This window comes from Moschus berezovskii, chromosome 9 (genome assembly GCF_049115385.1).
Source record: "Moschus berezovskii isolate FMDL1 chromosome 9, NW_MosBer_1.0, whole genome shotgun sequence".
NCBI classification, from domain to species: Eukaryota; Metazoa; Chordata; class Mammalia; order Artiodactyla; family Moschidae; genus Moschus; species Moschus berezovskii.
The window spans coordinates 19,930,121-19,954,772 of NC_142468.1; the positions used below are offsets into that span (position 1 = coordinate 19,930,121).

A 24,652-nucleotide genomic window follows, 5' to 3' on the forward strand; every position below is an offset into this window, starting at 1 on the left:
ACCCCGCAATGATTTAAACACACTGGTGGATCAGACAGTAAAGAATATGCCTGCATTGAGGGAGACCTGGGTTTAATCCCTGGGTCGGGAAAATCCCCTGGAGAAGGGAATAGCAACCCACTCCAGTGTTCTTGCTTGGAAAATCCCATGGACAGAGAAGCCTAGTGGGCTACAGTCCATGGGGTCACAAAAAGTTGGACGCGACTGAGCAACTAACACATACATTCATTTTCCTTTCACAGGTATTTATCAGCTTTTAGTTTTTCTTGTTCAAAATCTTGCAAATGGGGAATCTATTCTGTGACCATTAAGGTTCTCCATAGTGTAACGATACAGGAATATCAATAGTTAGAGTAATAAACTGTCTGCTGAAGTGTAAAATCTTAGGCTCTTTGAAACAAAGTGAGGGGAAATTTTTGAAAAAGTGAAATGAAGCCTTAAATACACCAAAGGCTTTCAAACTAGAAAGTTATACTCAGGGAAATACATCATAATAAACCACACTGAGCTATTCTCCAGACTAAAAATACCATCCCTTTCATCTGTGGACACTGATACCACTGGTCTGGGACTTGCCTGCACTCCTGTCTCCTGCCAACCAAGATAATGTGATGGGAAGCTTCTCCCCTCACAAGTTTAATCCTAGGGGAAAAGGAAAACAGAACAGTTTTTTCCTAAGGCAATTAAGAACCTTCAAAATATTTAATGAAAGGAATCTTAAAATGCAGATTGAACAATTAAATTAGTTACCCAGAACACTCTCTGTAGTTTGTCCTTGGGAATTTTATTTAATGCTAAAAAAAAAAAAGAATAGATAAAAGACAGCCCTATGTTTGAGGCCAAAAAGTATTTGTTTTAAACATACTGGCTTCCTTTTCAATTTTAACTTGGGTTAACTTTTTAAAGAAAATTAAAAAGAAAGCAAAGGGGGCAATGAAAAAATAAACATAATAAAATGTGGATTTCTGTAATATGGATCATCAAAGCCCTGGAATGTTAGAACTGGAAGGACTTTGGAGATCACTCAGCCCAGTTAACCTTTCACTTCACAAATGACAAAACTGAACTTAATAAAACATAGAAGCAACTTGTGCACAGTCAAAAGTGAACCAGTGGGGCAGTGACAATAGAGAGCCTTATAAGCTGGTCCATTTACAAACTCTTTCTAAGACACTCTGCGAGGAGGGGGAAGGCAAACCAGTTCCACACTTACTTGGTTCAAAATTTTGTTGGTCCCAGACCTTCTGACAACTCTCAGGTATAACCTATGAAAAACCCCTCTCATTCCCCCTCATTATCCTCAAATCTGCCCTGGATCTTGCCCATCACCAAGTCCTGTAGATTCTAACTCCTAAACAGCTCTCAAGCACTTCCCTTCATCTACATTATCACTGTCACTGATTTGGACATCATCTTTTTTCCTCCCATGAACTCCTGTAAAAGCACCAAACTATTCCTCTGCTTACTAATCCTACCGTTTCTCTTACAGCCTCCCTCCACAATCCCATTCTGCACACTGAACACACAACTTCCCTGAATTAACTTCGTGGAGAATTTCCTCATGAAGAAAAACAGGATCTCAGTAGGTTCCTTCACTTTGGGGATTAGACCTGTATGAGTCAGAGGCTTATCTGTAAACAGATGGCACATCAAATATAAGGCAATTCATGCAAGGTTTATTTCCAAAAGGACCAAATGTAAACAAGTGGCAGGGCATAGGGGAACCATAAAGGCACATTCAGAAACCTCTCATTTGTGGAAGTAGAACCACGGAGTAGATGGCTTCCAAAGTGACCCCTGATGATCTCCACTTCTGGGGATTTGTGCTCCTGCCCAAACCCCTCACCTTGATTGAGGGCTAGACCTAATGACTTGTCCCTAATGAAAGAGATGGAGCATCATGTCCAAGATTTGGTTATAAAATAGCGTGACTCCCACTGCCACCCACCCCCTTCCACCTTTTCTTTGCTTGCTCTGATGAAACAGGCTTCCGTGTTGCAAATCGTCCTATGCAGAGGCACATGGCAAGGAACTGAGAGTCGCCTCCCGACCACACACAGTGAGGAACTGAGGCCGTCACTCAAAAGCCCTTGAGGAACTGAATCCCACCGACAGCCATGTAAGTGGGCTTGGATGTGGGGCTTTCTCCGGTTGAGCCTTCAGATGAACCTGCTACATCTTGACCATAGCTTGTGAGATACCCTGAGCCAGAGGACCCACCTAACCTGCACTTGGGATTATGAACCCCTAGAAACTGTGGCAATAAATGTTCTGTTTAAGCCACTGAGTTTGAGGTAATCTGTTATACAGCGATAAATTACTGATACAAACTGGAACCATCTCAAGGCCCGAAAGGATGAGCAGAAGAAAAAGGTGTCCGGACCCAGAGGAGGAGAGCAGTCTGCCTAGAAAGGAGCAGTGACTTTCAGTCATGGGACACAGTCCGTGGCAAACCTTGCCGAGAGGAGGTCAAGGGCAGAAATACCCTGACCTTCCCCTTCTTCCCTGCTCCCATGTCTTCCCAGGCCCCTGTTGACCAAATCGAGTTGAAAGTCAGAGGTCCTGGGAGCCCTGTAGATGTCGTCCAAGTGGCACAGTGGGCGGCCCATGGAGGAGTGGAGCGGGGGTGGAGACACAAAGAAAAGATGCCCACAGAGCAGCCGCACTCCTGGTCTGGTGCGCATGCTCTTCTATGATCTGGCCCTAATTTAACTAGCCAGCTTTATTTCTCAACTCTCCATCACAGAAACATAGCACCAAGAAAACAGGCACCTGTCGCTTCCGGAACTCAGCATACAACATCCCAACTCTGCCCCTTCACGCGTGTTAGTCCCTCTGCCTTCCCACCTCTTCTCCCATTGTCTGCAAGGTTAACTCTCATTTATCTTTCAAGAATTAAGGCAGGAACCCAACTCTCTGGATGCCTTCTATGACACCATCATCCCCTTTTCTGATATGGGCCTCATGATCCTTCTACCTCCTCCCGGACCCCTCAGCTTATCTCTCTGTGCACTGCAATTGCCTAGTTATCCACCTCTGCCCCACCGGCCAATGAGTTCTTTCAGGGAACAGCATTCATCCTGCCTTCCGAGCATCTGTGTCTGGCACACAAATGACACTCAATACATATTTGCTAACTAAATAGTTTAAAATCCTCATCACGCCTTGGTCCCCAGGGTCTGCAGGTTCCGGCTCTCAGCTGCACAGCCTCGACAACTGCCTTCAGTGAATTCTGAAGCAACGTCCTGTTGCCAGCTTTCTTGAAATCACTGCTGAAACCTCCTGTGCACATTATTTAGTCCAACCCCATCACTTTGCATAAGAGGAAAAGAAGTCAAACAGTATCTTATTTATTGAGTTTACTTATTAAGTTTACCCTGTGGGTAAACAGGGTTAATTTTATCCAGCTTCTTTCTATTTTACATAGACTAATTTTTTTTTTTTTTTTGGTAAGAAGTGTTTCTTAGTTGGGAAGGAGGAAGGCAAAATAAGAAACAGAGCCAGGAAGATGAAGTTCCCCATCGGGAAAACCAAAGCATTACGTGAGCCAGAGCTCTCAGCTCCCTGTTTGGCATCTTCCGACATAACGTACCACCTCCTGACCTTCCCAACCTGGGTCACAGGAAGCTACAATTTCCTCTGTGTACCGACCATTTGGGGGCTTCCCTGGTTGGCTCAGCGGTAAAGAATCCCTGCCAGTGCAGAAGACGTGGGTTTAATCTCTGAGTTGGAGAAGGAAATGGGACCCCACTCCAGTATTCTTGCCTGGGAAATCCCATGGACAGGGAGCCTGGTGGGCTGCAGTCCATGGGGTTGCAAAAGAGTCAGACACAACTTAGCAACTAAACAACAACCACCTGCCACTTAATTTCCCAGAGTTCTACCAAATCAAATGACCAACCCAGGTGGAAATTTGTCAAGAGACATTATCAACACCACTTGGAACCAAATAAAATCAGAAAGCAACCTACTCTCACTCCAAAGAATTACTAGTTATTAAAGAAAGCAAACATTTCAGAACATCTTCACCCAAGAAACAAGAGCACTAGCAAGCAGAATGAAGCTTGAGCATTACACATGTTCAAAAGTACCCCAAGTCACACCATGGAGAATAACCTCAAAAATCAAAGATCTGCCACATGATATTTTCATTAGTTTAACTAATGGCTTTTAGCCCCAACATGTAGAAATGGTAGTTTGTGGTTGATAAGTCGATGGGAGAAAGGATACCAACTGGGCCTTTCAAGTCACCAGGACCCCATCACGGGTTCACAAGGAAATCGCCAAGTAACCTTCAGCAAGTTATACATCTTTCCTATACTTCAGTTTTTCCATCTATAAAATGAGAATATTGACTAAAAAATCTCTTAAGATGAAGTCACTAAAATTCCTTAATTCTAACTCAATAAGAGCCTTCTTTTTCTACATCTTGTAAGATCTGCAAATAATTACAAAATCAAAAACCCCCTTCAAGGATACCAACTTCTCCATGACTTTACAATGCATACTGCACCTGGATGTAATAAAATACACTAAATAAATGTGTTTCAGACTTAGCTGGGCATCACATTCTCTAGAGAACACTTTAAAACTCAGATTTCTAGGATCCAGCTCAGACCTATTAAACAAAACCAACTTGAGGGTCCTCTGAAAGTGAAAGTCACTCAGTTGTGTCCAACTCTTTGTAATCCATGGAATTGCATCCATCTATACAGTCCATCCTAGATAGCATATTAAAAAGCAGAGACATGACTTTGCCAACCAAGGTCTGTCTAGTCAAGGCTATGGTTTTTCCCGTGGTCATGTATGGATGTGAGAGTTGGACTGTGAAGAAAGCTGATCGCCGAAGAATTGATGCTTTTGAACTGTGGTGCTGGAGAAGACTCTTGAGAGTCCCTTGGACTGCAAGGAGATCCAATCAGTCCATTCTAAAGGAGATCAATCCTGGGTGTTCATTGGAAGGACTGATGCTAAAGCTGAAACTGCAATACTTTGGCCACCTCATGCGACGAGTTGACTCTCTGGAAAAGAGTCTGATGCTGGGAGGGATTGGGGGTAGGAAGAGACGGGGACGACAGAGAATGAGATGGCTGGATGGCATCACCGACTCGATGGACATGAGTTTGAGTGAACTCCGGGAGTTGGTGATGGACAGGGAGGCCTGGCGTGCTGTGATTCATGGGGTTGCAAAGTGTCGGACACGACTGAGCGACTGAACTGAACTGACTGATACAGTCCATGGAATTCTTCAGGCCAGAATGCTGGAGTGGGTAGCCGTTCCCTTCTCCAGGGGATCTTCCCAACCCAGGGATCAAACCCAGGTCTCCCCACATTGCAAGCAGATTCTTTACCAGCTGAGCTAGCAGGGAAGCCCAAGGGTCCTTTGAGGGCCAGTATTTTTATAAAGTACCCCTAAATGATCTGATATACAGCCAGGTTCAATGACCCCCCAGGATCTTTTGGATTTAGGAACAGTAAAAAAAAAAAAAAAAAAAAATTTAACAGGTCTAGGCAATTTAATTAATAATTAATATTTTCTTTTAAATAGATTTTTAATGTGACCAATACATTTTTCATGCAACACCTCCTATCCAAAATGTGAATATGAAGGATAAAAAAACTAAATTAGAAAGCCTGCTCAAGTCAATAAATAAACCATGCCTTGGGAAAGTACAACTTCTCACAGTTAATGACATAGAAAACATGAAAAGAAAATGAAGAGTATTCTGAAAAGTGTAGGCTTAAGAAACCCACCCATCATTACTCATATGTCAGAAGGTTACCCTCCTAACTGGCATTTAAAAGTCACAACAACACTATGGACATAATCACCCCACTTATTAATCGGAGCTTTACTCAAAAGCTCCTTTTCTCTAGATTTAGCTTTTTAAATGTCAGCATCTGAATCAACACAACACAGTCCAGGCAAAAATTTCACACTGAAAACATCTGACAAGAGAAAGAAACAAACAAGTCAGAGAACAAAAGTTAAAATGAAAGCATTATGTGCACATTTTTAAATGCGAATTTCTGTTATAGACCTCTGAGGAAAGGGTTGATTTTATAGCTCCGACCTTGAATAAATCATTACATAAGAGGACTTCCATAAAAATATTTTTAATCAACCTTGGTTTCACGATTCAATCTTTACCTACACCTTGAGGATAGTGTCTAAGTCTTGGTCACAGCCAGTGGCCAGTCTACAGCAGAGAACTAGGTGGACATCCCATGCTTCAAGCACAACTGGGGCTTAAGTTAGTCCAATTAACCAGATTTAAATGATTCCAGGTCCTGGACCCATACTGGGCGATAAGTGTGTCTGCTTTCTTTCTAACAGATTGAATAGATCCGATGTCTCTTTTATATCAATTAACTACCATAGCAAATAACATGAACACATATATACCCACCACAGATTTGTCATAAGGAAGCAAGATAGATTTCCAATGTAGAAACCAAATAACTAGTAGTCATTTCTCTGAAAAATTACAGCATTTTACAACTTTATCCCTAAATTACACTAAAAAATTAAGAGGCTCCTGGTACCACCCAAAAAATAAAAAATCAAGTTCCCACAACCTGTAGGGAGTTACCCCCTTCCACATAATACCAAACGTTCTTGTAGAAAGGTGTTTGGATTGCATGACCTTTACATCTCCTATTAACCTTTAATAATCCATTGATTTGCAATCTCCTGAATAATATAAAAATATTTGCATTGTTTTCCTGTGTCTTATAAGGCAACTCGCTGTATGAATGCACCTTTTTAACAGCACCAACATTTATACAATTTCATAATTTATTTCCTCTCCAAGTGTCACTGTCTCTAGAAGAAAAAAGATAAAAGGAAAAGAAGCCTTCATCATGGACTACCTCGGTGCCAAGCAGGATGTGCGATGCTTTATTGACTTTATCCAAATGAATCTTCACAATAACTTCATGAGGTGCCATCTTTCCTCCCACCTTTTCCCCCGCTTTTATAGATTAAAAAAAAACAGAGACTCACAGAAGTTATTTAACTGACTCCAGGTCACACAGCTTGGAAGTGGCAGAGTTGCCGCTTTAACCCAGGTCTGACTTCAAACCCCACATTTCTACAAGTCTGGCACAGGGTCTCCCAGTCTGAGGTAGGATAAGAAGGTAATGAATAAATGTCTTTATGTTATTTTACATGTCTCACAGCTTGGTTAGCCTCACTGATCTTTTTTCTTTACTACAACTTAATAAGCATCTCTCTTAGAGATGGGTTAACTAAGCATTCTTTTGTAAAGCAAAGGATTAAGGAATATAGTATTAAAAGCAAGAGTACTCTGAGAGTTCTATTTTTACAAGGAGAAGAGAAAAATTCACCATATTGATCATCCAGGAGTATCTAGTTCAACACTGTTCATATGATTAACATAGAACACAGAGTCTTGCAGAATACACATAACCCAGCAGAGAACTCAAATATTTAGCAAAACAAATGAGTATGATCTTATTTCCCTTATTTTTATATATATGACGTAGTTCGGCTCCGTTTGCACAAACATTCAAACATTAAAAAGTATATGAGAAACAGCAACTATTTTCTCAAATTCAGCAATGTACAAGTAAAACCAATGTGCCATATTTCCTTCCTTTAAAACATATGCTTCCAAATATTTCTATTTGAATTAATAGCACCGATGCCCTTCTATCACCCAAGGGCAAAAACCCAGTCCTCTTTGACTCTCCATTCAACTTCTGATTTTATTTTCATTCTGTTTCAAAATTGTTGTTAATTCAGACTCTTTAAACCTCCTGCTCAGTCCTGCTCATTTCCAAGGGGGGATATAGAAGCACCCCCAACCCCTGCCAAAGCCTCCACCCTTGATGATAGTCCACTTGGGGATAAGAGCCACACCGGGGCAAGGCTCATAATCCCAAAAAAATGTTGTTTTTACAACTCCTGGCACTAAGTTTTTAATGATTAAATTGCCTGTGACTCAACATTCTAAAATGTGGCTCCATCCAGACTCTGCTCTAAATCTCACCTCCATCTCCTCCAATCACTTGTAAGTCATCCTTTGCCCAAGCTAACCGGTTCTGGTTGCCCTTCACTTACTCCCTCTCTTTGCCTTTGCAAAGCATCGCATTGCCTGGAATATTGCTCTACCTTTCTGCTTTCCACGTAAAGCAATCCTGTGGAGACTTTAAACCTGAGTTCAAAGGCCTCTCCTCCACAGTCTATGACAGATCTCTGAGGTTGGAAGTAGTTGCCCACCTCCTCTGAGATTATGGAACACTCTACCTGCATTTCTTTTTCAGAAATTAACACTTAGACTCTATAACAGTGATCTGCATACATCTTATGTCTCCTACCAGCTGTAAAGCACCAAATACAAACACACCTCTGTGTCCTTCCAACAGCATTCAGAACAGATCTTATGAGTACTATGGGTTTGAAGAACATTTGATTAATTAATGTTACACAAAGGCCTTGACATGAAAGGACAATACATGTCCATCTGCATTTTTAGGCAATCTTTGGTTTAAAGAAAACTAAGCCACATAATGTTTTCCAAATGTTCGATACCAGCCTAGCTTCCTTGAATTTTAAACTTGGAGAATCTGAGGATCTGAGAAGAAAATTATGTTCAATTATCAGTCAAGGCCATTTAGGCAGAAAACATTTGTTGAGCCACCCATCAACCATCAACCCCCAAAGATTACAGACACACAGCAGCGCACCCAGCGTTCAACCAGATGCCTTACTTTGCGGTAGACTATCATATTTGGAGAACTCTCCTCTGGGTCCGCGATCCCCACTGCTCTCTGATCCCCGGATCCCTGAGCCATCCTGGGTGTCTTCACTCACACTGCAAAAATAAATGAATAGACCATTAAGACAGGAAAAAATTACATAAAGAAAGCTTTGCCACGCAAAGAACTAAGTATGTGTTGGCAGGTGGCATGGAAATGAAACATGATGTAATTGCTTTTTGTTCCTCATTAGTTTAAGTGGTTTTTTTTTTTAAGTCAGGGGTAATTGTTGTCTGATTATCCATATCCATGCTTCTCATTCCAAAGCCACATGGTTTGTGTGCTTTGTTTTCAGCTCAGAATCATACACTCTACGGGTGATCAGATGGCAATCTTAAAAAATCTCCTGAAGATAGATGAAGTCAATCATTTGATGTTGATTTTGTCTTATCAAATCTCATGATTAATTCTATGTCTTAAAATGTGAATATTTTATAAAGAAAATGCAAATCAACACCACTAGGAGATATCACTTACACACACCAGGATGGTTATAATAACTTTTTAACTCAAACAAGCATTGGCAAGGAGATAGGGAAATCAGAACCCTTGTACGGTGTTGATAGGAATGTAAAATGGTTAGGTCACTATGGAAAACAGTTTGCTAGTTCCTCAAGAAGTCAAACGTAGAATTTACCATATAACCTGGCAATGCCACTCATAAGAACTAAAAGCAGGCATTCAAACCAATATTTGAACACTTATGTTCAGAACAGCACTATTCACTGAAACATGGAAACAACTCAATGTCCCTCAACTGATGAATGGCTAAACAAAATACGGTCTGTCTCTACAATGGAATAGAGTTCAGCCATGCAAAGTAATAAAGTACTGACACACACTGCAACATAGATCAGCCTTGAAAGCATTATGCTAAGTAAAAGAAACCAGACATAAAAGGTCACTGTGATGGACTGAATATTTGTCCCCCCCAAATTTATATGCTGAAATCCTAATCCCAAATCTGGTAGAATTAAGAGGTAGAGAGTGTGATGGGATTTGTGTCCTGCTGAAAGAGATCCCAGAGTGCGCCTTTCCACCAAGTGAGGACCCAAGCAGAAGAAAGTCATACATGAAGAGGGAATTGAGTTCTGATCACACACCAAATCCACTTAAGCCTTGATCTTGGGCTTCCCAGTCTCTAGAACTGTGAGAAATAAATTTCTGTTGTTCATAGGTCACCGGGTCTCTGGCACTCTATGATAGCAGCCTAAAGGGACTAAGACAGTCCATATTCCATTTCATTAAATATCTAGCAAAGGGAAATCCACAAAGACAGAAAGCAGATTCGTAGTTACCAGCAGTTGAGGGGAGGAGGGAATGAACTGGATGTTTAACGGATGTGGGGTCTCCTTTGGGGATGAGGGAAACATGTCTGAACTAGATAGAGGCAAAGGCTGCAGAACCCTGTGAAGGCACTTAATGCCACTGAAATGTACACCTTAAAATTAATTTTAAGTTATGCAAATTTCATCTCAATTAAGAAAAATAAACATTTTTAATTTGACCTTTTTTTAAAACAGCCTGAAAAGACAGCAGTAGACAATGAGAGCATATGGAATTTTTTAGTTAAAGAAGCAATTTCAGTTCTTGGTATGATGCACTGTTTACTGGGTGACTTCAAAGAAGTTAAATGACCTGCTGGTTTCCTTTGCTAAATGTCTTTTAAAGCAAACATGCTGAATGCCCACTAGCGCCCAGAAGCATGCCAAGTCACCTTCCCCTACACTGCTCTCATCAGTAAAATGTGAATTTCACTGAGTAGTCACAGCTAAGGGTCAAATAAATCGAGGGTAAAGTATCGTATCAAGCCATAAAAGTCCTATACAAATGTTATCGCTAATCTAAGACCCTGCCTGGGTTGTTTGCACAAAATTCATAGGCTTTTCATCAAAGAAAACTTTTATAAATACCATACTTGACAGAAAAGGCCATTTCAATTTAAAATATAAACTCAGGAAACATTTTATTAGAAAAATAAGTTGGTACCAAAGGTCATCCTATAAAAACAAATTTGGGCAGGAGATGGGGAAGAGACAGGAATTTGCAATTTATGCGAAGAATTTAATTGCCCCAAGTATCCCATTTGAATAATGCTGCTTGTTTTCTTCATCATTTATGAATTAGGCTGCATTTTAACAGATTACAAGCAGAGATAAAGAACATAATTCTATTATCTCTATCCACTATAATGTCAGTATTTCTATGAATATTGTACTACAAGGAAACACTCATTATTATTCTAATCAGTCGCTTACAGTTAAATGAACAACACGCAGTTTCATTTTTAAACAACTACTTACTTCCTCTTTTACCTGAACACAGAACATGACTGAGCATTAAAACCTGAGTCTATTTATGTGTCTCATTTACCTATGTAACAGAGCCATCTTGGGTTTCTATTGCTTTACTTCAAAATGAACACTTTCACTTTAATGAGCATATTATCTCCCTCCCTCCCTCTCTGCCCCAAAAAACTGTGCAATAATAGCAAGATTGAAAATAACATGGAAACAAAGGTGTCAGCCCTCCTTCTGCCTTTCCCTGGCCACTCCCTACCCTCAACAGCAACATTCCTATGTATTAAAACAGGCTGGTGAACCAGGCTCTGGACTTCAGACTGCTCAGTGAATGCAAATAGCCTCTAGTTTGGAACTTTAGTGAGTCTAATAAGTAGTAGAAAAGCTTCTATTTTTGGTTTCCCTATCAACTCATTTTAAAATTCAGACAAGTCATTTAATTTTCCTATGTCTAGAAAGAATCATTTCTAAAATAGTGATGCAAGCACTTTCTAGTCTATATCTCAACAGATGTTAGACAGTACTAGATGTGAAAGGTGTAGGTAAGGATGTTCTAATTAAATCGCTGGCTATGGAGCTGGAGTTCCTAAAATTAAAGAACTAGGTTCTCATTTATTACAGTATAGCATAAATTTTTACTTTTAAGTGAACTACAATAAAAATGAAATAAGAGTGTTTTAAATCTAGTGGTGGAGAAAAACAAAACCTTCCTTATGTTACTTAAATACACACGTATATAAAAACAGCAAATAATTTAGGAACTTGTAATGGCAACCCACTCCAGTGTTCTTGCCTGGAGAATCCCAGGGATGGCGGAGCCTGGTGGGCTGCCATCTATGGGGTCACATAGAGTTGGACACGACTGAAGCGACCTAGCAGCAGCAGCAGCAACATTCGTGAATGTTTTTCTGAAAAAACCCAACTACATGCAATAGAAAGAAAACATGTCAATAATAATATTTTTCTACACTCACTTTCAACTAATAAAAGAGGAAAAGGGCAAATGAGTTACCACCATGCATTTCACAATCTCCAAGGAGAGACATGCTAGCTTAGTGGTGACAAGCTGGCCTCTGTCACTGGACAGATATAAGTCTGAATCCAGGCTCCACACCTAGCTGAGTGATCTGGGCAAGTTACTTTACCTCTCTGTGCCTTTGTTTTCTTATCCGTCACAAACCACAGCCCCAGCATAGTTGAAAGCCCTCTAATCCGAGAAGCCTGGACGCCTCACCTGATCTGCAACTAACTAGCTGCTGGAACCAGGTCAAACCACAGCCCTAACTGGATATCAGGTACACATCCTTAGGATTCCAGTTCCGCCTTTGAAACTCAGAACTTCAAATTTCTAACTTTTCTTCAGAGACTCACAGAATGTCCCATGCTGCCTCTCTTCCATCGTCACTGCCTATATACTAGCTCGTCGCCTCTAATCATGGCCATATTCATGCTGAACTCAAAAAATCACCGAACTGATAGGGTAGCGAGCCCGCTCCCCTCCCCATGAAGCAATTCCTGTAATACCAGCACCTGCCACTAGGTGCCGTAGGACTCAACATTTAATCTTGGCGCAAACACTGAGCATCCAATGGCACAAAATTTCATGCTTCGTTCTGGAGATATAAAGATAAATCAGACACAAATGGTCGCTCCTTAAAATGTTCAGAGTCCAGGAGGGGTGACATGTCCAGAAATGTAGGCAATTGTAATGTGTGGGTGCTCAGTTATGACAGCACAGACCAGGAAGAGGTGACAACTACAATCAGAAGGATGAACAGGAGTCTGGGGGAGGCAGAAGAGGTCCTTCCAGCCTGGGTCACAACACAGGTATGGACATCTGAAGCCACAGAAGTGGCAGACACTCGGAAGGAAAAAAAAAAAAAAAACATAACGGTGATCTGATGTCAAGGAGATTAAGTGGAAGTCAGTCAAATGTGGAGACTGAAATCACAGGAATTTGCAACTATCTGAATTCAAAAGACTTTGCTCACTTGTCTATCAGGGGTCTCCACTGCTAGAAAGCCAGTTCTGCCTGAGCAGAGTCTTTGTCAGTGGGGTTGACCCCTCTATTCCTGACATCTAGAAAATCGCATGGACAGAGGAGCCTGGTGGGCTGCATCCATGGGGTCGCTACTGGTCGGACATGACTGAGCGACTTCACTTTCACTTTTCACTTTCACACATTGGAGAAGGAAATGGCAACCCACTCCAGTGTTCTTGCCTGGAGAATCCCAGGGACATCGGAGCCTGGTCGGCTGCCGTCTATGGGGTCGCACAGAGTTGAACACAACTGAAGTGACTTAGCAGCAGCAGCAGCAGAAGGTACTTAAATATTTTTAATGAATGACAGAACTGGTAAGATTTCACTGAGATGCAGTATATCCCATCAAGAACACTCATCTGGTTAACAAGCCATTAAAACTGCTCAGCAAAGAAGGCTCTTTATCCACAAAGACCCAAGGATGGAATCACACATGAAGACTTTCCCCAAGGTTTATTGATATGGGCCTGCCCTAACTCAGGAATACACTTTTGGAATCCATGAGCAATTTAGATCAGAGGGACTATGTGGGAGGGTAGGAAATATATGAGGAGAGACCCTGTGAATAATAAAACAACTGAACATCTGTGACTCAAACTCTAATTAGTAAATCTTCTGAAAGTCAGGACTGCAATTCACTCCAAACATACATTGCATTTGTAGCTTCAGTTACAACCAGTGCCAGCTGTTTCCCATTGTACACTGGCCTCTCTAGAGCAAGCATGGCCTAGGGGCCAGCAGACAATGATGCTGAGCAGGGCAGGTAGGAAGGACCTTGATGATGTGGGAAAGGGTGGGGCTTTAAAGTCACACCAGGAATTGCATCTCAGCTCTGGCCACATCAAGGCTGTTGTGTGTGTGGCCTTTGGCAATTGCTTCCTTCACCCTATACTTTCGGGTCTTCACCTGGAAGCAGAGAATCCTCTACCTTGCAGGGGGTTCCTATTGGAAAAGGAATAAAACAAGCCACACAAATTTCCTTGGCAAAGAATGAATTGTAGCAATTGACCAGCAGTCTTGTTTTTGACCAGTGCTTGGCCAAGTGAAACTGCCAGACTAATGACACCAGAATCGCTGGAGAAAGCCTTCCCCCACCCCAGGTCGTCGGATATCTGAGATGGAGCCACCAGCAGTCTCCCAAGCTTCTCCAGTGATTCTGATGCTCAACTAAACAGCAGACCACTACAGTTATACACACCACCACTAAAACCAGCATCACAAGCAGCAAGAAGCCTGAAACATCGTGCCCGCCACCCCTAAATGCCCAGCCCTCAAAGCTCTATTCAGGGAAAGACCTTGTAGGAGAGGTAATAAGACCTTGCTTGTGACATAGTCTAAATATTTATGCTGCCAAATAAGAATTTCTGTTGATGTTATTTCCTCTCCCCCATATTATATCCAATTCATATGGTTTGCCTCGGCCCATTAAAATCCAATGGATTTCTTTTCTGACATCAGCAATGTTGAGCACTTTAGAAAAAAAAAAAATTACAAGATGTGTGCTAGCTCGGTAGTACAATCTTGTTTATACAGCTCTAATCTGACTGAGTGGGCAGGAACCTCAAGGGGGAAGAAGGAAGAGAAACAGCTCTTAAGAACAAACAACGCTTTCTGTTTTTGCAGAGTCTGCCAACTTGATGTCTCCTATATACTCAGAGTTCAGCTACTCTATGATGGCTCGAATGTCTGTTTCAAGTAATGCACCAAAGATCTGAAAACAAGGGGTTATAGGCTATAGTTCAACCCTCAGGGGTCAATGTTGCTGGCATGCCAGGTACCCAGGATTAGACTAGGCTGTATTCACTTGGGACTTCATTTTAAGGAAGTTATTTTAGGACTTCAGTTAGAACTTAAGGATTCCCAAGACCTGATTCAAGGACCTGAGCAAGACGAGCAGCCTCAGAATCACCAGGCTGGGGGGGAGCGGGGGGAGGGCGGTGATAAAGATACATGTTCCTGGTTCCCATGCTCCAGAAATTCTAATCCTGTAGGCCTAGGACAGTCCCTTTGTTGTTGTTCAGTCACTAAAATGTGTCCAACTCTTTCTGACACCAAGGACTGCAGCACACTAGGCTTCCCTGTTCTTCAGTATCTCCCAGAGTTTATTGAGTTGGTGATGCTATCTAACCATCTCATCCTCTGCTGCCCGCTTTCCCTTTTGCCTTCAATCGTTCCCAGCATCAGGGTCTTTTCCAATGAGTCAGCTCTTTGCATCAGGTGGCCAACGCATTGGAGCTTCAGCTTCAGTCCTCCAACGAATATTCAGAATTGATTTCCTTTAGGATTGACTGGTTTGAGCTTCTGGCAGTCCACGGGACTCTCTCTAGAGTCTTCTCCAGCACCACAACCCAAAGGAAGTCCCTGGAGACTTATAAATGAAAACCTCCCCCCGGTGATTTGGAAGTACAGTCAGGTTTGGGAACTAGTGACTTAGAGCCCATGGGGTCTGCCGTCTCTTCACCTGACCACTCCCATCCCGCCCCGCGCTGCTGACTGACTGGGCAGCCATGCTGACTAAGGTGGGGCTTCTTTAACTTCCCTTGAATTCTGCCAGAAACTCACTGTGATGGATAAAGCTAGGATCCTGGAGTCAAAGAACTGGCTCTCAGTCCTGGCCACGCTACTTAAGAGCCGTGTGACCATGAACAATGTATTTCTATGCTTATTTAGCCTCCTTGAGCCTTGGTTTCCTCTTTCATTAAATGGAACAAATACTCATCACCTGTGCCAGTGGGCCTCCACGTGGCCTGCTCATTAGAATCACCTGGGCAATGCCTCATGGCACCTCTAACACGCGGATGTTATCACTCCCACACTACAGATGCGAACACTGAAGTTCAAGGGCATAGGCCACTTGCCCAAAGGTAAAACAGCCTGTCAGTCATGAATCTAGAATTCAAATCCCACAGACTTCAAGGCCCACAGACTTTCTCCAACAAGTCAGCTTGGTCTCCAGTGAAATCACTGATACAAAGTATTGAAAACAAAATTTTGTAAATATGCAAAATTTCAGTATATACTTAAATACACAGTATTTAGCACACATAGACTAATTACAGCATGCTCAGTAGCAAGTACTTCTGGTACATGATACAACCAGTACATAGCAGGTTCTCAGCTAATCAGTGGTTCTTTCTTAATGCCATCAGTGAAGTGAATGTCCCCATTATCAACTCTACCTGAAGGCATGTAAATAAATGCAATCCTCCCTAAGTTGCTCAGCTGTCTGACAGCCTAAACAAACTAATCGACCAAAGCTGCTTATAAAGAAAAATATTTTTGCATTCCTTATATTAAACACAAGTCCTAAAAAGCTGGGAGGGAGAAGTGGAAAGTTCTTCACAGAGCAGGATGCGCTTGACCATGTGACATGCCTCTGGTTCTGCTACTGCAATCTGCTTGGAGTTCAGGGCATCCTCTCTTACCGGGGGCCGTGAACTCCACACAGCTCTGGACAGTACAGACCCTGACAACTCTTCGCTGACTCCTCCCACCTTTTGAGCTTTTCTTCTGTTAATGGTATATCCCCTATGTCCTTCCACCTCCTCTCCGAACTCGAACCTTCTGTGACCCTCATGGAAACCTGGCTCCCCACAAAGACATCCCCTGCCCTGCACGTAGTGGTCCTCACCCTACCTATCTCAAGACCAGGAAGGAAGGCAAGCATCCTCCTGGCTCTCCACTGTTGCTTCAATGATTTCCCTCCTGTTGCTCTACTCAGATTTCTCTTGCAACACTCAGACCATCAGCCACCCATCCTCTCCTGCTAAGCCTTTTCATTTCCTGAAGATTCCAGCTTGCAGGTCTCAGAGGTTTTCTCCATCCCTTGGTCAACTCGGCAACTTTAATGTTAGAGCCAGAACTGGTTTGTCTGCCCTTCTCTTCCCTCATCTGAACGGTTTCCCTTCCTCCTCCTCAGCGACCATCTCACATGGCCACAGGCTGAATCTTGCCATCCCTGCTGACTGTACCACTTCAAGCCCCAGTACAAACTGAGAGGGCACCCTCTTCCCACTGTCCCTCTTTCCAGATCACCTACTCTACATTCCCAACAAACATTCCTCATCCTCAGACACTCTATGCATTTCAACCACACCTTTGGTACCATCCCTTACTGATCCTCACTCTGCCTTCACATTCCTCTCTCCCTGGCTCCAATATTTCAATCACTCATCATCACTCTCTTACAAATGGCCTCCACTTCCTCACCTCCCCCTTTCTGTGTCATCTTTGCTGACAAAACTCCAACACTGGTGGAACCCAACTCTCCGCCACACAGAATCTGAATATCCAAGCTCACACTGAGCAGGTGAACACTGGAGGGTGGGGAGGAAGTCACACAACCGGGCTGATAAGCTGCAGTTCAAATTCATGAGCACAAAATGTCAATGAGAAGAAAGGAAAGAAGGGAGGGAGGGAGGAAGGAAAAACAAAAAGGAAAAGAAAGCTAGTCAACTCTGCTCACCGAAGCTAAAAGGCTTTCCTGCCAAACTTGCCTTCTGAATTGGCTATCTTAAAACTTCTCCTTGTTCAAGCTTCATACATGGTCTCAGTTGATGGGCTCAGTGCGAAATCCATTGAAGAAATGGAAGCCAGCAGAAGGCAAGGCACTTTGCCAACAAAGGTCCATAGAGTCACAGCTATGGTTTCTCCAGTAGTTATGTACGGATGTGAGAGTTGAACCTTAAAGAAGGCTGAGAGCTGAAGAATTGATGCTTTCAGACTGTGGTGCCGGAGAAGACTCTTGAGAGTCAATCCAGTCAATCCTAAAGGAAATCAATGCTGAATATTCATTGGAAGGACTGATGCTGAAGCTGAAGTTCCAATACTCTGGCCACCTGATGTGAAGAGCTGACTCAGAAGACCCTGATGCTGGGAAAGATTGAAGGCAGGAGGAGAAGGGGATGACAGCGGATAAGATGGTTGGATGACATCACTGACTCAATGGACATGAGTTTGAGCAAACTCTGAGAGACAGTGAAGGACAGGGAAGCCTGGGGTTCTGCAGTCCATGGGGTCGCAAAGAGTCGGACATGACTTAGCGACTGAACAAGAAGGCAAGTCTCTCATCTTGAGACAGCCTCACCTAAACCACCAAGTTCTTGGTCTTCTTTCCATTGCAATAGAAGCGTTGCTGCATTTACTAAAGGGAAGTTGCTCCACTTTGGCTCTTCACTGGAAGCTGATGGACAGCACATTGCTTCTCAGCCTCACCCTCTCACCACACCGACAGGCTCCAGTATGATAACAGCAGGCTACACCTCAAAGGCCTCCAAGACACTTACTCTCTGAAGTGTAAGAGAACAACATTGCTGTTGTTGTTCAGTTGCTAAGTCGTGTCCAACTCTTTGCGACCCCATGAATCGCAGCATGCTAGGCTTCCCTGTCCTTCACTATCTCCTGGAGTTTGTTCAAACTCTGGTCCATTGAGCCAGTGATGCTACATAAGTGGATAAGGAGTACATAGGGAAATGTTAAGTCAAGAGAGAAAGCAAAAAGAAGACCAAAGGAATTTGAAACTTCTAGCAGCTATGACTACAACAAATGTTAAGCACAGCCCAACTCCTGGCCAAATTAAATAAAACCTCATGGGGAAGCCCTGGTTACCTCAGTTTCTATTACCTGATTCATCATATTCAGCTTTCAAGAAAAAAAATCATGATCCACGCTGTGGCAATGAAAACACACAATCTAGAGAGACAGTTCAGTTCAGTCGCTCAGTGTGTCTGACTCTTTGTGACCCCATGAACCACAGCACGCCAGGCCTCCCTGTCCATCACCAACTCCAGGAGTTTATCCAAACTCATGTCCATTGAGTCGGTGATGCCATCCAGCCATCTCATCCTCTGTCATCACCTTCTCCTCCTGCTTCAATCTTTCCCAACATCAGGGTCTTTTCAAATGAGTCAGCACAGAGACAAGCAGTTGTGAAAAGCAGATATGACACAGAAGTTGACATTATCAGACAAGAAATTTAAAATCACTCTGATCAAATATGCTAAAGGTTCTAACAGAAAAATAGATGATAATGAAAGCGGAGAGGTAGAAATGCTTCCAGAAATCCTTAAAAAGGAAATGCTAAAAGTCAAAAACACTGTAACAAATTAAGAATGCCTTCAATGGGCTCATGGGTGGACTCTATGGCCAGGGAAAGATTCAGTGAGCTTGAGGTCAATAGAAACTTCCAAAAGTGGAAAAAAAGGTGCAGGGGAGGAAGAAAAAATTTTAATGGAACAGAATACACCAAAAATATGGTACATATCAAAACATATAACTACAGTACCAAGAGGAAAAAAAGAGAAAGAAGACATATTTAAAGGAATATTGGCAGAATTTTCCAAAGTTAATGATATACACAAAACACAGATCCAGAAAGATAAGAGACCAATCAGCATACATTAAAACAAAACAGTACCCCGAGATATACCATATTCACACTGCAGAAGATGAAAGACAAAGGAAAAATCTAGAGAGAAACAAGAAGAAAAACCTCAGCTATGGAAGAACAAGGATGAGGATTACATGGGGCCTCTCACCAGAAATCACACAAACATGAGTGCAACGGAATACTAAAAATATTGAGAGGGAAAAAAAACACCAACTTGGAAGTCTACATCGAGTGAAACGATCCTTCAGAAGTGAAGGAAAAATAAACTTTCTCAGACAATAACCACTGAGTGAGTTCATCACTAGCAGACTTGCCGGCAAGAAATGCTAAAAGTTCTTCAGGCAGAGGAAAATTTTACTGGTCAGAAACTTGGATCTACCAAATTCAAGAGCAAGCATCAGGGAAGAAATAAAGGGAAATAAAATCTTGTATTTTATTATTCTTAATTGACCTACAAGAAAAGAATAAGACTTTCTAGACTGTGTTTTTTCATTGCCTCTTAGCACGGTTCATGATTTTTTGTTGAAAGCCAAACACAATGCATCATGACCAGGGCTTCCACATAAGGCTTTTATTTAGTTTGGCCAGAAAAAAAAAAAAAAAAAACTTTTTTAAAGATTAGCCTATCGGTGCCTAACACAGAGCTCCCTCCCCAGACAATAAACGAGTTCAAGGGTCAGCCATCTAGGGCCTGTGGGACAAACCTAGCCTTCTGCCTGTTTTCATATGGTCTGTGAGCTAAGAATGGCTTTTACCTTTTCAGATGGTAGAAAAAAATTAACAGAAGAATAATATTTTGTGACACATGAAAACTGCATAAAATCAATATTCTGTGCCATAAACAAAGTTTTGCCAGCACCCATCTGTTTACTCATTGCCTTGGCTGCTTTCATATATAAGGGTGGGGCTGAGAAGTTGTAGCAGAGTTGATGTGGCCCACAGAGCCCAAAGTATTTACTCTTTGATCCTTCACATACATTTTTTTTCTGTTCCCTGAACAAGCCTGATCACTTCATTTTTCAGAGGCTGGAAGCAAGGCCTGGGAGACAGAATTACACTTGAATGTCACTTTCCTGGTCAGTTAAAAGAGCCAGTGTGAAAATGCAAGTCTTCAGATTCAAGTGCCCAAGAGGACTTACATTTTGTAAGTACAGATTTTAAGATCGTAGTGTCTAATACTACTGACTAATACAACTGACTCTAGGGACTGCAAAAGTAACATTTTATTATTCTCTTATTTCACATGAAAGATAGTGTGACGGCTAGAGGAGAAACAGGGGTGACAGAGAAGCTTTGCCAGCTTCTATGCACAAGAAGGGGATGACTAACAGATGAAGAGGATGACATGTTCCTAGGGGACCAAGAAGAAAAGTACTCCAATTGGCTTCTTTTTTTAGAAGATGTCAGTTTTACTCCTTGGGATTTTGGTTTTTTCTTTCTTCTTTTTTTAATTTTTAGAACAGGTAAAAATCAGTATCTTTATACTCTAAAACTAGGCAGTTAAATATGGGGTCTAGGACTTTGCTGATAGTCCAGTGCTTAAGAGTCTGCCTGCCATTGCAGGGAACATGAGTTCAATCCCTGGTCTGGGAAGATTCCCTTTGCCACAGAGCAACTAAGCCCAGGCGCCACAACTACAGAAGCTCTAGCCCTATAGAGCCCGCGGTCCACAAGAGAAGCCACCGCAGTGAGAAGCTTGTGTACCACAACTAGAGAAAGCCCAAGCAGAGCAGCAAAGACCTACACAGACAAAAATAAATTAATTAATTTCTTTTTTTGAAAAATAAGGGATCCATCTCTTTCATGACTCTGCAGCTCATACACGTGGAGTGTACAGACATTTTCCCTTCTAGAGACAGCAAGACTTGACAAAAGAAAGATCTATTCATAAGGCTCATCAGACAGGAGAAATATAGGTCAAAGAAATAAGAAGATAGATTCCTAAGGGTACGATTTTATTCATATTATGTAGATGGAAGACAAAAATAGTACAATTAGAATGTACCATATCCTACACTATTCTTATAGCAGAACACACACACACACACACACACCCCAGAAAAACTAGAAAAGTTGGATAAAATTTTGAAAAGAGAGCTCCCAATGCAATGAGGTCATATGGAGAAGAGGGAAGTTTAGAAGGGAGTGGACATTTCTGCAACATTGGTGTAATGTATCTTGTCAAGTCCAACATCCATTCATGAAAATACTCTGAGCAAAATTTAAATGTAAGAAAATTTGCTTAATTTGATAAGAGATATATTAAAAACGCATATAGTGACTTCAAAAATTTTCCCACCAAGATTAGGAATGAGACAAGGATGCCCTCTATGACCACTCCTATTCACCATCATATTAGAGGTCTCAACCAACACAATAGACAAGAAAAAGAAATAAAGGCACGAAGACAGCAATTTTGTTTGTTTATTCACTCAGTCATATCCAACTCTTTTGCAGCCCGATGAACTGTAGTCCACCAGGCTCCTCTGTCCATGGGATTTCCCAAGCAAGAATACTGGAGTGGGTTGCCGTTTCCTTCTCCAGGGGATCTTCCCCACCCAGGGACTGAACCTGCATCTCCTGCACTGCAGGCAGATTCTTTACCACCGAGCCACCTGGGAAGCCAACAATGACTGCAAAACAAGAAGTAAAAACGTTTTGCATGTAATTTAATTATGTATATGGAAAAGTCATAATAATCTACCAATCAGACTTACTAGGATTTACAAGTGAATTTAACAAAGTCACTGGATATAAGGTCAATATATAAAAATCAACTGTATTTCTATATACCCACAACAAATAATCAGAAAATGATGTTTTTAAAAGATACCATTTAAAACAAACCAGAATTTGTTTTAAAAACCCAAATTGATAAAACAGATAATCCAAATGAAAAATAGGCAATAAACTTGAAGAGGGACTACAAAAGATTAAATAAAAGTGATTAAAAAAAAATACTAACAAGGCACATCGTTAGTCACCAAGGCAAACTGAGACCACAATGACACACAACTACCCACCCACCACAATGGCTACAATTAAAAAGTCTGACAATTCCAAGTGTTGACAAGTATTTGGAGAAACCGAAACACTCATAAACTGATGATGGAAGTGGTTGTACTGGTACAACCACTTAGGAAGTCTCTTTGTAAGGCCCTCCTAAATTTGAATATATGTCCCAGAGATCCAGTCTTAGGAGTGTAACAAACAGAAACCCAGTCATACGTGTGCCAAAAAACACTTACAAAAAATTATAGCAGCATTATTCACAGTAACCCTAACCTGGAAATGTCCCAAATACACATCAACAGATGAATAAACTGTGAGATGTAACTGAGTGGGTTGCCATACAGCAGTAAAAATAAACCACTGCTACATACCACGTCATGGATGAACCTCTCAACCAGTATTGTGCCTAAGAAGAAACAAAAAGAGTATACACATATAACTCCATATATATTTCATATATTTCAAATATGGGAAAGATATGGTATTAGAAATCAGGTTAGTGGTCACCACTGGGGAAAGAAGATATTCAGTACTACTGGGAGGGTGCAAGAGGTAGTTTGGGGGGCAATGGTAATATTCTCTCTCTTAACCTGGGAGTGACAGTATAGATGTGTTTACTCTTTGAAAATTCACTGAGATACTTTTCCATTCTCAAGGTAGCACTCACATCATCTAAAGCAATGCAAAAAGTGATGAAATTACAGAGATATGGTTGTAGGGATGCTGGAGGAGCTAGAGGTTTTATCTGTCACCACTCTATACATACTCAGTTACTCTGTGTGTAGGCACAGACCAGGAGCAATAATGACAGAACTAGAGAAGTGATACAGAAGGGAAGCAAGACTGGAAACACACTACTTAAGGAATGCTTCACGTTACCCAAAGACTTTATTTTGGATAATGAAAGTCTTCCAACTCTTACAAAATATCTCAGAACTTCCAAAGAGTGGTTGAAATACTCTGCACTTGTTCTTAATAACTTTCTGAAAGTGAAAGTCACTCAGTCGTGTCCTATTCTTTGTGACCCCATGAACTATACAGTCCATGAAATTCTCCAGGCCAGAATACTGGAGTTGGGTATAGCCTTTCCCTTCTCCAGGGGATCTTCCCAACCCAGGGATTGAACCCAGGTCTCCTACACTGCAGGCGGATTCTTTACCAGCTGAGCCACAAAGGAAGCCCAAGAACACTGGAGTGCGTAGCCTATCCCTTCCCCAATGGATCTTCCTTACCCAGGAATGGAACCGGGGTCTCCTGAATTGCAGGATTCTTTATTAACTGGGCTTTCAGGGAAGCCCACTACTCCCCAGCAAATATTTCCAAAGTCTTTCAGCCAGTTTAGAAGTCTGAGGTAGATACTGTACTTTTTGCCCAGTATATGTGTGTATATATAAATATATATATATATATATGTTAAGTTTACTTCTTCTGACAGAGAAAGATGGACTTGTGAACCGTCCTCAGCAAGGTATGCCATACCACAGGACACACTGATTGGCCCAAGACAGACATGTGAGTCTAGTCAGGACCAATTAGGATCCTTCTTTGAGGGGTGAGATAAGAACACTGGAAGAAAGAAGGCCCCTTCCCCATGAGGGATTAGTCTGAAACCCTATGAAGGGAAGGAGATTAATGAGTATCTTCTTTTTGTCTAGTGGCGCAGAAGGAGGATATGAAGATGATGAGGTGTCAGTAAGAAGTGCTAATGGTATCATTTAAGTCCCTGGATCCAGCCATGCCTGAATTCCAAGATTTACTAGTCAGATTAATTCCTTTTCGCTTCAGTTGGTTTGAATTTTGTCTCAGTGCAGTTGTTTTTTGTCCACATCCAATAGAACTCTGAACCACCATTATCACTATTACCTTTATTATATATGTGTGGCATTTAACTCCTTCAATAGACTGGCCCAAATTTTCACTTCTTGTCTTGTCGGTCACTATTTATCCATGTATAACCAACAATATGAATAATTTCAACCACAGCAAATTTTCGTCAACCAAGAATTCTCAATAAGCAAAGTTCAACTTAAAAAAACCTACTTCCAAATACACTTCTGATAGTCAAGTGGTCATTCCTGTTAAGTATAATTAGAAAATATAAGAAACTGGGGATTAAAAATGGATTTT

General features: G+C 41.7%; 1 protein-coding gene across 19 annotated transcripts in view; it reads right to left on the reverse strand.

Moving 5' to 3' along the window:
• The window catches only part of RGS6 (regulator of G protein signaling 6), a 615,519-nt gene that overhangs the window by 580,323 nt on the left and 10,544 nt on the right, over window positions 1-24,652 (reverse strand). For all 19 annotated transcript variants that reach the window (XR_008687250.2, XR_016038168.1, XM_088839478.1 and 16 more), the window contains one exon: window positions 8,737-8,840. Coding sequence is in view for 16 of the 19 variants with exons in the window: in XM_088839478.1 (XP_088695604.1) it covers window positions 8,737-8,820 (84 nt within the window). In the remaining 3 variants the exon portion in view is untranslated. The remainder of the gene's footprint in view (window positions 1-8,736; window positions 8,841-24,652) is intronic.